Source organism: Maniola hyperantus, chromosome 5 (genome assembly GCF_902806685.2).
Source record: "Maniola hyperantus chromosome 5, iAphHyp1.2, whole genome shotgun sequence".
NCBI lineage: Eukaryota > Metazoa > Arthropoda > Insecta > Lepidoptera > Nymphalidae > Maniola > Maniola hyperantus.
The window spans coordinates 6,429,270-6,442,416 of NC_048540.1; the positions used below are offsets into that span (position 1 = coordinate 6,429,270).

The following is a 13,147-nucleotide window of genomic DNA, read 5'->3' on the forward strand; positions in this document are numbered from 1 at the left end:
TTTCAAATGTGACACTTTAGTAATAGGTACCTATTTATCCAAAGTCGTGCATCTATTAGACGTGCTTGGATAATAAACTTACTTAAATGAACAAAAGCAACGGCAATATGTATATTCTTATTTCAGACGAATCCTGCTTACAGGAATGCATCGTCAAGAAACGTTATGGTTTTGAGGAACGTTTCAAAAGACATGCGCGGCAGTACAGTCGTGAGTTAACAGGTAATAAATTTTTAAGATATGGGGAGCATTTCAAAGTAGCACTTAAGAAGATTGTTCAACACTATACGTTTAAAGTGAAAATCCCTATATGTAGCTAAATTAGACTTTACCTGTATTGAAACACATACGAGTGTTCAATAACAAATGCCCCCAAAAAGCCATATGATGTACCTGACGTATCACGTAACTGTTCGTAATATTGGAGATATACTAAAATTTTATTCAGACAAAGAAATAAACTACAAAGCAGGTGATGACGTAAGGCAATCACGGTTAAAATCCCCTCAGATGGCATGTCATTCAATCAATAAGCCACTTCCTGATGCGGGCGCACATAAGCTCATTTAACTTGATGACAGTCACGTTGTCACGCCTTTCATACCCTATTTTCCCGTGGTCCTCTAGAGGTCAAATAATAATCAGTCCTCGAGACGTTACCACACGCATACGACGCTTAATGAAACCAATAAAACTAATAGAACTCTATTGTTTTAATTGGTAGGTACTCATAAGTTTTTAGGTTACTCTATAATTTAAGTTTATTTACAAGTCATAAGTTAATCTTTCCTTTGGAGGAAAATGTGATGCATAAACAGTTGCTCGAGGAAAGATATCTAATACAATATACATAGCTGGTAGGTACACTAATAAAACTTACGCGCTGATACGCGCACTGATATTTTCAGTGAAAATGTGTGGTGAATGAAATGAATGTCGCATTTCTTTGGTGAATTTTCAGTTATGTGCAATCAGTTTTAGTCAAATCTAAAGGATTTCTTTTTAAAGCTCAAAATAAACCATTATCCAAATTATAATTGTTTCGGTCGCTATCAATAATCCTTTATACATAATATTATGATGCTGCCAATGCTTACATATAAAAATACACATAGGTGCTTTTTCTAAGTGTTAAATACCCAGGTTATCAGTGACCACTGACCAGACCGTAGGTTTTAAAACCACAGTATAGCAATATAGTTAGTATTCTGTGGTATAATTAATAGTTGTAGAATATACTGTGATTTCTGCATCAATTTTAATGGATTAAGTAGAAGTAATTTTACTATTGCTAACCATATCTTGCTACTGTTTATTTTTAATGTTCAATCGATATGTGTGTTACTAATTTTGAATTCAAAAGGGTGGTTATAGTTTGCATACATAATTTTCCTTAGGGTGTCACTACTGATGATAATGGTCCGGTGGAAAAACAAGTAGGGTGTAAACAGAAAAGGGTGAAACTATTTAGGGGACTGTCTCGATTAGATCGACGGCTACTTTGTGCTACAATTTGTACAAAACCGTTTGTGATTCAAATTACTGTGTGTCAACCAAATCTAGGTGACAAGGATTTTTTAAGTATTGGTCAAACTGCCTATTTCATCTGAATTATTTATTTGATTTTGTACATTTTGATTTTGTACGGAACCCACGGTGCGCGAGTCTGACTCGCACTTGGCTGGTTTTTTATTAACTAGAACATGAACTAGGCACATGCTTGACCACGATCACCTGATAATTTGGATTAACATGGGACGCGTTTGCCTAAAAGATAGGTACCTATTCGTTCTTGTTTTAAAGATACCTACCCGGATTATAATAGGCTACTTGACACTTTTTTTAAGTTGGTCTTAAATGGTTAATATTTGTCCTATTATATCAAAAAAATTAACACTATATTTTTTTGCGCCCTAAAAACCGTAAAACTTTAATTTAAAAATATTTTTTTCTTAGACAGGTAAAAACACTGTCGGCCATGTTTGGCCGATAGATTATCTGTGCTCTGACGTCATGCATTTGTAAACAACAGCATAACCTCCCAAAGTTTAATAAACATGACTTCTATACTAGTTTACATGAAAAATATAGTAATTATCGTTATTGTATCATCCAAGAATGTAAAAAACGCATCGATAAAGACCACAGGAAAGTTGTGAATTAGAGTGCCCAGTGAAATAAATATACGTAACACGCAAAGACTTGCTTAAAGGGATCCTATATGACTAACGACTTCAACCCAAATTTATTTTTGCAAAGATCATTTTGTTGTAAGTCTTACTTAATAACTTATTCAATTTATAAAGAGAAAACGATATTTTTTTACGTTTCCTATGAGTTTTTAGAAATATATAAAAACTAGCTTATGCTCGTGACTTCGCCCGCGTGGACTTCATAAATTTCAAACCTCCATTTAACCCACTCAGGGGTGGAATTTCAAAAAATCCTTTCCTAGTGGATACCTTCTCTTTACCTACAAAGAACACACCCACCAAATTTCATGTATCTAGGACCAGCTGTTTAGATGTTTAGGCTGTGCGTTGATATATAAGTTAGTCAGGACTCTAAATTTTATATATATGGTAACTACGTTAGTCCCCGCGTGACATAGGGATGACATTTCTTTGTTTACATATTTAATGACGTCACATCATGGCTGGTAGCCATGATGTGACGTTTTCGCGTTTTCTGCGTTTCAAATAAAAATAAAAATTGTATTTTTTTAAATTGGATTTATATATCCATCCTGCGTTTTTAATAATTGTTATTGATATATTTCGTTGTCTTAAGCAAAATACTATAATAAATAATCATTTATTGGACGAAATTAGATATGAGTCAAGTAGCCTATTGGTGGAAAACTCTGATCTTGGAACAGTATTCCAAAGCCAAAGATAATTACTTACAATACTTATACATTATACCTAAGTATCTATCCATCTATAACAATCTAATATTTCGACTTCGACGTTTCTAGAAGTACCCTTTTCCGATAGTAGGTAAATAACATACTTACAATACAAGTACATAACGAGAGATAGATACATGAAGCTAAGCGGATTAGATAAAACCACGTGCCACGTGGAAGAAGCCACCTCGTTAAACGATTTTACACAGATTTTGCTTATGTTACACTATTATGTCATCCACATCACATTTTCTAGAAGATTTAACATTACATTTTGTTTATATTTTCGTTTGTAGTATCTACACAGACTCAATTCTCTGTGAGTATCTATCACATAAATGGAGTTACGAACAGCTGGAGTTACGGACGGGTTCAATGTGGAAATAGGCTTGCATCAGGGATCGGCTTTAGGTAAGTCTTTATTTGTTTATCTTGGTAATGGATGCTTCATGCTCTGACGTCAAACATACAGGAGCAAGCACCCTGATGCATGCTGTTTGCCAATGACATTGTGCTTGTCGGAGAAGATGCGTCCGAGGTCCAGAGCTGACTGTGTAGCTGGCAAGAAAAATTGGAGATTGTTGGCCTAAGGATCAGCCGAACTAAGACAGAACATCTGTTCTGTAACTTCGGTGGTCCCTCCAGTTTCTCTGAAATTGCTATAGATGGCATAACAGGTAGCTGTTCGCTCCAATTTCTGGTACCTCGATTCGCTCTTCCAAAATTACGGTAATATTGACAGAGACGTGAACAATAGAATGAATGCGGGATGGATAAAATGGCGACAGGTCTCAGGAGTTACATATGGGACCCGCAAATACAAACGATTTCAAAGATGCGGTAAGCCATAGAGTTATGATACTAGGTAACCACTGCGGTAACTAGGTACTCATATTTTGTGGTCATTCAAAAGACCTATAATTCATGAACTAGATATAAGTATAGGTAGGTAGAATTTTGACGGCTACCGTGCGGTTACCACTGCACTGCGTCTTTGAAATCTCAGTACAAAGCTGAGTCGTGACATATGAACACAAGCTTCTGAAAAGGCTCGCCAATAAATCATCATCACAAAGGGAGGCCATACGATTCAATATGCCGATGCCGCCTGTATTTGTAAACAGCGTGTCACGTAATGGAACATATTCTATTCATTGAGCTGCCTGGCAGCATTGCCGTTGTTCCATTAATATATAGGCCTTAGTTGAAGATAGATAATAGTTACAGCTACCTACTAAAGAGGCTAGGTACATTAGACAATATTATGTCACGAATTATATTTTAAAAATTAAAATAGGTTATTTAGGAATTTAGTTGAGTTTTCTAAATCCTCCATAAATGCGAAAATCTATTATAAATGCGAAAGTGTGTCTGTCTGTCTGCTAGCTTTTTACGGCCCAACCGTGCAACTGATTGTGATGAAATTTGGTACAGAGTTAGCTTATATCCCGGGTACATACATAGGCTATACTTTTCATCCCGGAAAATTGATGAGTTCCCACGGGATTTCCCTAAATCCACGCGTATGAAGTCGCAGGCATCCGCTAGTTATTATATATGAAAGAAAAAGGTGCCTGACTGATCTATCAACGCACAGCTGAAACTATTGGGCTGATTGCTGAAGCTGGACGGATCATCACGTAAGAAGGTATTTTTGAAAATTCACTCCCTAAGGTTACATAGAGATAAAAATCTATGTAGTCCACGCGGACGAAGTCGCCAGCAGCTATTTCAATATAAAGATGTTGTAAATCTTTGCGGACATAAAAGGTAGCGGACTATCTGTTGAGTGTAGACTATGGCACAGATAAATACTTACCGCTAAAATATCAGAGCTAACGTGAATACAAACTTTACGTGCTATAACATACAAAGTACATGCAAAAAAGCATATACAGTAAAATAGTAGAAGTTTTAAATTGGCAGCGAGGAATACAACCAAATAGCGCGTCATAGCAGCAATCCTTCCCGTAACCCAAATGCATATTTATGAACACTTGATGGGTGCAGCAAGCGAACGCTTGAAGCCGCATAATTTGCAATCGTTTTTAAGTCACCTGTAAATACAAGTTGGATACAACGCTTGTATGTTGTACCTACTCGTAATACCATCCATACTAATAATATAAATGCGAAAGTGTGTTTGTCTATCTTTTTCAGTTGTACACCCAATCGCCATCCGTTTTACCGATTTTGAAGAAATTTAGACCTTAATTATTAATCTATATTGTATAATATAGCGTTTGATAGGTAGGTATCTACTTTGTGTTAATTACTTTCTCTGATAGCGTTATTTTTTTAATTTGGATAGATAATATTTGTAACATAATAGGTATGACGTGCCTACGATTATGTTTAGTCGCAATAGATCATGTCATGCTGCAAACCAACCAGTGAATAATATTTTTCTTACAACGTGATACTTGAAGACACCTTAACTGCCTTGAAGACACGACTAACCTAACCACTTCTGAATTTGGTATTAACTAAGTACAGTACAAGTAATATGTATGGGTTTACTTTGCTGAGCATATTATACTCTATTTCGTGGCTATAAGTACATACCTTCTAATGGTAAATTTTGGGTATGGAACGCTGAAGAAAATCCTGACCAAAGAAATCTGCTCCGGTAGTCAATTAAAAGCTGCAGGGTCCAAGGCTGAGGTTGCCGCAATCATAAACATTCGTTGACACACGCTAAGAAGAATCCGTGTAAAAAACTGGCCAAGTGCGAGTCGGACTCGCGCATCGAAGATTCCGTACTACAGAAGAAATAAAACGGTAAGAATCAGTTTCTAGAACTTTTTTTGTAGAGGTTTTTTGTTAATATCAAAAAAACTATGATAGAGCATTGGTTTTATTTTTTCTGTAAAATATACATTTAAACTTCTATTGACCATAACTTTTTCTGATTTTTTGATTGGTAAACTTCTAAGATAAATTTTGCACGATAAATAAAAACCCACAAAAACTAATATGCATAAAAATAAATAAAAATCTGTTTTAGAATGAATAAGCAAAGCCCTTTCATATTATATGATACCCTACTTGATTTACTTAGTTATCTTACTTTGAAAATTGATTTTTTTTTGTGATGTAACCACAAATTCACGGTTTTCGGAATTTTCCCCTTACGTGTGCTATAAGACCTATCTGGCAAATTTCATGATTCTAGGTCAACGGGAAGTAGGTGCCCAATAGGTTTCTTGACAGACAGACAGACAGACAAACAACGAAGTGATCCTATAAGGCCTAAGGTTTCCTTGTTCCTTTTGAGGTACGAAATCCTAGAATAGTTTTTACTCCATTTATTTATAGGTAGGCAGTTATGCAATCAGACATACCTAAAACAAATTATACCAGATACCATATAAAGAAAGTAAAATAAAAATTCAGATATTTTTTATTATCACTATATATAGGTGTAAACAGTCTAGTGAATTCTCAACAGGAACATTTTAGAAGGTAGAACTGTGACTCCTGTACTTGTGCCGTAAATTAAATCAGTTTTCCCGTAATAGTTGAAAGTGAGGGGAGAAACGAAAGAAAAGGAATGGAATGAATATGCTAGACCTGTTTTAATTACGAAGGCAAATCTAAGAACTTGCATTATACAAGTGAATTCATAATAATAACTACAGAAAGTTTACCCCGTAGCTTAGTTCTGTTTTGCACGACATGTTTTTTGTTTCTACTTTTCGATTCTTTTTTTTTTCTTAAAATGAAAAATTTAATTTAAAAGCATAAAAATATTTCACATAGGTACACTCACTCACTACATAAAAAAAACCGGCCAAGTGCGAGTCAGATTCGCGCACCGAGGGTTCCGTACTCAGATATTTTTTTCGATATTTTGCATGATAAATCAAAAACTATTATGTTATGTTTTAGAATGAACAGGTAAAGCCCTTTCATATGATATCCCACTTGGTACAGTTATTTTACTTTGAAAATTTTGGTGGGTTTAGTATTTATTTAAGCTTTTATTCAAATTTTTTATTAAAAATTACAATTGAACGTAGAAACAACTATGAAAATTGAAAATTTATATAATAAACACAACACATTTAAATTTTTTTAATGTGATGAAACCACAAATTAATCTCCTCACTAACTAATCACAGTTTTTAGATTTTTTCCTTTACTTGTACTATAAGACCTATCTACCTGCCAAATTTCATGATTCTAGGCCAACGGGATACTACCCTATAGGTTTTCTTGACAGACACGACAGACAGACGGACAGACAGACAACAAAGTGAGGGTTAAATTTTTCCTTTTGAGTTACGGAACCCTAAAAATAAAAGATCGAGATTATTTCAATTTTAAAATAATCCTTTGAAATATTAAAAAGTTTTCTTAAAATCAATCGGATTATAATTCAGTGTTAGGTACCTAATTAATAATAATCATATAGGTATCCTGTGTCAATTATTGGAATTGAACGAATTACGCGTTTTACCCTATATTTTGCAAACAGTATCGATAACAGCTGGGTGCATCCCTTACCACGTTCACGGGCAGGGCTGGGAGGCCGTTGACCCCGTGAGGCAGACGGACGGAGCTTTTCACTTCTCGCCCTACATGCCGCCCGCCCAATAGGAACATAAATATATGCGAAATTCAGAAACAAAAGAAATGCCGAATAATCTTATCAAAAAACACTGCTTAAATTATTAATGCGAAAGTTTGTTTGTTTATTGGTTAGTTGGTTTGTTCTTCAATCACACAACAACGAAGCAACGGATCGACGTGATTTTTTAATGTAGTTGAAGAATTGGAGTGACATAGGCTACTTTTAATTCCGCAAAATAAAGAGTTACCCCGAGTTCTTTAAACCTTAAATCCATGCGAACGAAGTCACGAGCATCAGCTAGTATGAAAATATACTTATAAAACCAGTAGAGTACTTAAATTCTTATAATTACTATTGAAAGTTGTTTCTAAAGTCAATAGAAAATTAGAAATGTTGCTATTTAAAAATCTCGTCGGGTGGTTATTAAAGATTTCACGGTTCCATTCGAGGATGTAACACTAGAAATTAATCATCTCGAGTGACGTCAGCTGCCAAAAATCCGTGCTTAAGGACTTTGCTGTAGCGGAACCCTCTAGTTTAAAGTGATCCTCGTGAAAAGACACTTTACATAATACCTACATCCGTCCACGTGAAAAATTGCACACATAAAAGTGGGTTTTAAAATGAATCAGGCATCTCCCTGGTACTCATAAGCGTCCTAGATGAAGCTTTAGCACGGCAGAGAAAAATATTTATTAGAGAAGTTTTATTCACATTTGCTGTTAATGAAATTAATTATTTGTTGTTGTCTATATTTGTTATTGTTGTCTATAGAATTCAGGTAAACAAACCTTATCGAAACAATTTTAATTAAGGGATCAACCGTTATCTTTCGGTTATCGTAATCTAGCTTTAACCTGGATATGAACTCAGCTGTAAACAGGGGTCATTTGATACTATTGTAAGCTGGAATTTTATTGGAATTTGTAGTCGAATTATCTAACCTAAGCCGATATGATATTATTACTGTTATACAATTTATTTCAGCGCCATTATCCATTACTGAGATGGGATGCCACTTGGCCATTATGGTTCCTTAGGCCTAGGGTAACCTGAGGTAGAACGTGTGTCAAGAAAAAAATTCATCGGAAGGGATAGGGTCACTTTATTTAAAAAAAACTGAACAGTTATATTTGTATCCGTCCGCGTCAGTGCAACATTAGTACATTTGAATTTTCTTCGTTTTACAAGCATAGCTTTGCTTACTGTCACTTCCTGGAGTAGGTATGCTGTGTCCAGTACTAAGACGTGTCAGGAATTAAAAAACTAGTATTGATCAAGCTGACCAAAACATGGTACAAGTATAAGTTGCGGCTTTGGTCGCGATTGCACTTTCGCTTTCAACATTAACCACATATTATGTATTTTAGTTCACTACCGCATAGTAAGTAATACTATGATGTGAATTTGTAACATTGGGTGGGGAAAATTCTGTTTCATATCACGAAATCTGTTGCAGCGCGTTGGCAGTTTTATTATGCTATGTACCGAAATCTGTAGACCTACATTTTAGGGTCAATTCACTCTTAGTTTCAAAATATGATTCATGAGTCAGAGAAAATACTACGAGGAAAAGAATACAAACTAGAGCGATTTTTAATCACCAAAATATGCAACAGATGTTTTTCTAAAGAACAGTTTCCGGTGATATTCCTCGAACTGCGAAAGGATATTGATGATAATATAACTTGTACTACATACGAATTTCGTTGGGAGATCGTAATTTTATTGAAGGGATCCGAGATTAAATAATTCGTTACCCCAAATCAAAATCAAGTAAGCGAGTTGTTTAAATTGTACACTTGAGAGCAATCGTGAACTGGTGCTGCTGATTGCTGTATTTTTCTTAATATTCTTGTGAGAATTTAAATATAAGGTTTAAGTTTAGGGTAGACTACTCAAGGCTCGAGATTCACATTTAACTCAAGATATTGATAGCTCTCTGGAGTTTTGCATCAAAGCAACTTCAAACGAGCCTTTTTACTATAACTTTATTCAAACGCTTCTAAGATAAGAAGACGATAAGAACACCCAGGAAACTCTACAATCGAAATTCAAAGTTCATTCTTCAGGAAGACAGACAATTAGTAAGTAGATGAAAAACAAAAACGTAAGACTTTGTTAAAATTACTGCAAATAGGTAGATAGTAGATACATGTATGTTATCTAACTGGTTATTCTAGACTTCTTTTTGTTTACAATATTACGCTTAAAAAAACATGTTTAGCCTTGCATATAATTTCTTATCAGCAGTAATAAAATAGGTAAATAATACGATAATAGGTACAATTTAAAATAATTACTATTATTCCACGCAAATGATATGCGCAAATAACCTTGCTGTGCAGAATATTAAGTTTATCTTTAGAGTATAACGACCATAAACAAAATCTACAGCGGCTAAAGTGACAGTTGCATTTTACCGACAAATAAAATATTATTATGCAGGTACAACAGGTTTGAACTAACGTGATTATCTCGGATAGCAGGTTAGCTCCGCTCTCGTAAGGAATTACAAGTAAATGCGTAATAGCCGTGTCGTAACCACGATAAGTCCACCACTTTCTTAAGTTATCTCGTATATTGTCTCTACCTACTCACTCGTAGATGAAGGTTTCCATCATCCATCATGATACAGCCAGAGATCTACTGTTACATATTAAACAACAACAATTTTTAGAGTTCCGTACGTCAAAAGTAAAAAGGAACCCCTATAGAATCACTTCGTTGTCTGTCTTTCTGCCCGTCTGTCCATCTGTCGTGTCTGTCAAGAAAACCTATAGGGTACTTCCCTTTGACTTACAATCATGGGCCGATAGGAAAATCCGAAAACCGTGAATTTGTGGTTAAATCACAAAAAAATGTATTTTAAATTTTCATAGTAAGATAACTAAGTCTGTAGTACGGAACCTTCGGTGCGCAAGTCTGACTCGCACTTGATGGTTTTTTTTCATTACAACTTCGCGTTTTACTGCGATCTCATCGGAATTCGGGTTGTAGGTATTTGAGTGTGAGGTAAGTGATGACTGATGATACAGTCTAAGATGGAAGCGGGTTAACTTGGAAGGGATATGTCGAATGTTGAATTTGATGTCGAAACTACCCTTGGTATGGTTAGGTAGTTCTTATTAAAACCATATAAGTATTTCTTATTACAACAGCTTTACCACGCGGTCTAGAGTAGGTGGCAAAGATCAAGATACAGAGGTCACAAGAAACCACCCAAGGCGTTGCTTATCCTGCAATCCCTTCAGTGTCGAATGCCTACGCAGTGCACCACGCTACGCGATGCATAGCTAATGCAGCAAGTTTGACGTGTTTGACATGCAGCACCATGCAGTGCGCGAAAGAGTAACTGTAGTGGCGCATATGGACAACAGTTTAAATAGTTCCGTAAATATTACACCATTTTGCGCAAATAGTGATTGTTATGTATCGAGGTGATGTTGTACATACAATAGGTACGTAACGTATTGACTCTTTAGAATAAACAATGTCACTTTATTACACCTACTGTAGGCCTATTACGCTGTACGTAATTGAAAAGTGAAGACCGATACGTAAACTAACGATTTACATAGGTGCCTAGATGAATACATTTAACATGAATTTTGTTTGAGGCTTTAGGTACCCATATACCTACCCAGTGGCGTGCACAGGGTTTGAAGCCAGGGTAGGCATTAGTTAGGTAGGAACCTGTTTACTGGCAGGCCATAATGTAAAATTTGCATTGAGCTATTACAACTGGGGTAAGCAGTGCATTTATGCCTCTATGACCTGCACGCCACTGTACCTACCTATTCTAATTCAATTAAGTAGCTTACCTACCTAACTAAAATGAAATAAGTACTAAGTAGGTACTCCGCGGTAAATGTTAATCTTATATCTAAATATATAAAAAGAAAAGGTGACTGACTGACTGACTGACTGACTGATCTATCAACGCACAGCTGAAACTACTGGACGGATCGGGCTGAAGTTTTGCGTGCAGATAGCTATTATGACGTAGGCATCCGCTAAGAAAGGATTTTTCAAAATTCAACCCCTAAAGGGGTGAAATAGGGGTTTGAAATTTGTGTAGTCCACTCGGACAAGTAACGAGCATAAGCTAGTTACTTGTATATATTGAACTTTGAACTCGATAAGATAGTAAATACAATTTGCCTTCAGTTCCACAACCATGTTTCTTTATAAACAGGACCTAGATTACGAACAGTGCCTTATTTATCATAATGATACCATGTAATAAATTCCATTTTGTGTTCCACTGTATGTCGGTAAGAAGAAACGAGACTAATCGCTTGAGCGTACGTGACTTGGGAACAACGCATCATTGTGCACAACAAAGCTAATGAGGCAGCTTGCCGACAAACGGTGCAACACCACACCTGCATAATAGAAGAGTTTAGACTCCAAGTGTGAAGAACTTGGAAGTGTTATCCATACATATTAAACAGAAGAGATGGAGAATTTGTTCTAATAAGATTTCATTTTATTCCAAAGCTCGGCTCTTGTTTTGTAGACTTTGCACACTGGGTAATTTATTTTAGATATTTTTTCTGATCAATTTCATTGTTGCAATAGCTAGGAAAGTAGGTAACATAGGTAATAGAAAGTTATTAGGAGTGGTATACCTACTATAGTCATGGCCCATGGGGGTATAGGTTTCAGTCAAATGAATTTATTTCAAAAAAGTTTTCAAAGGAAGAAATCGTAACATTTGAAGTTGAAGATATGTATAAATTCCTTAAAAATATTACAAGTTACTTAAGTAAGTGCAGATTACATAAAATGCAGGTAATAAAATATGCTATTAAACCTGGTCTCATAAGAGTAATTGCAAAACAATGAAAGTGAACGTTGGTTTTTTGTAAGGATGGATGTTACAAAGAATATGAGGCGTTACTCGGTGCAGTATGTCAAAACGATCCAATGTCGCAAGTGTCGCAAACCCAGAAGGCGTGAAAGCACCTTTGTTCTACTAGTTACAGCACGTGTACCAAATGACAACTAGCCACAGTGAAACGCAAACGCATATTCAAATGAATAGCCGCACCGCACCATAATTAGGGTTCCGTACCTCAAAAGGAAAAAAGGAACCCTTGTAGGATCACTTTGTTGTCCGTCTGTCTGTCAAGAAAACCTACTTCCCGTTGACCTAGAATCATGAAATTTGGCAGAAAACATCCAAAAACCGTGAATTTGTAATTAGATATTATCACAAAAAATATATGTTCAAAAAAATAATTTAATTTAATTTACTAAATCACATAATATAGGTGGAGCAGTCCGTCATTAACTTGCAGTGTTCTATATAAAAGTGGTACTATTATACATATATTGTGATAAAAGTGTTAGGTATACGGTATACCTTGTACGATGGTACGGAACCCTTCGTGTGCGAGTCTGACTCGCACTTGACCGGTTTTTTTATAAATGCTTGGACACTTTCGATCGTAAAACGAAGCGTGACCAAACACAGGAGCAGCGCGTCGACAGATGATAAGTAGATAAGCTAATATGGTTGTAGATATTTGTTTTGTTTGGCAGCTGTACCGTTTTCATAGATGGCGAGCTTCTCTCGTATGGCAGGTGCTGGTTTACGAGTTCTCGCGTCGCACATCGCGAGTACGGATGCGCGCCGAACTAAACTGAATGAATGG

The 13,147-nt window shown here is 35.8% G+C and overlaps 1 protein-coding gene across 1 annotated transcript in view; it reads right to left on the reverse strand.

The window, feature by feature from the left end:
- The window catches only part of LOC117982320 (protein FAM107B), a 48,778-nt gene extending 35,631 nt beyond the window's left edge, over positions 1-13,147 (reverse strand). Inside the window, exon 1 of the mRNA XM_034968676.2 lies at positions 13,041-13,147. Within this exon, the coding sequence (XP_034824567.1) occupies positions 13,041-13,107 (67 nt within the window). The 5' untranslated portion in view covers positions 13,108-13,147. The remainder of the gene's footprint in view (positions 1-13,040) is intronic.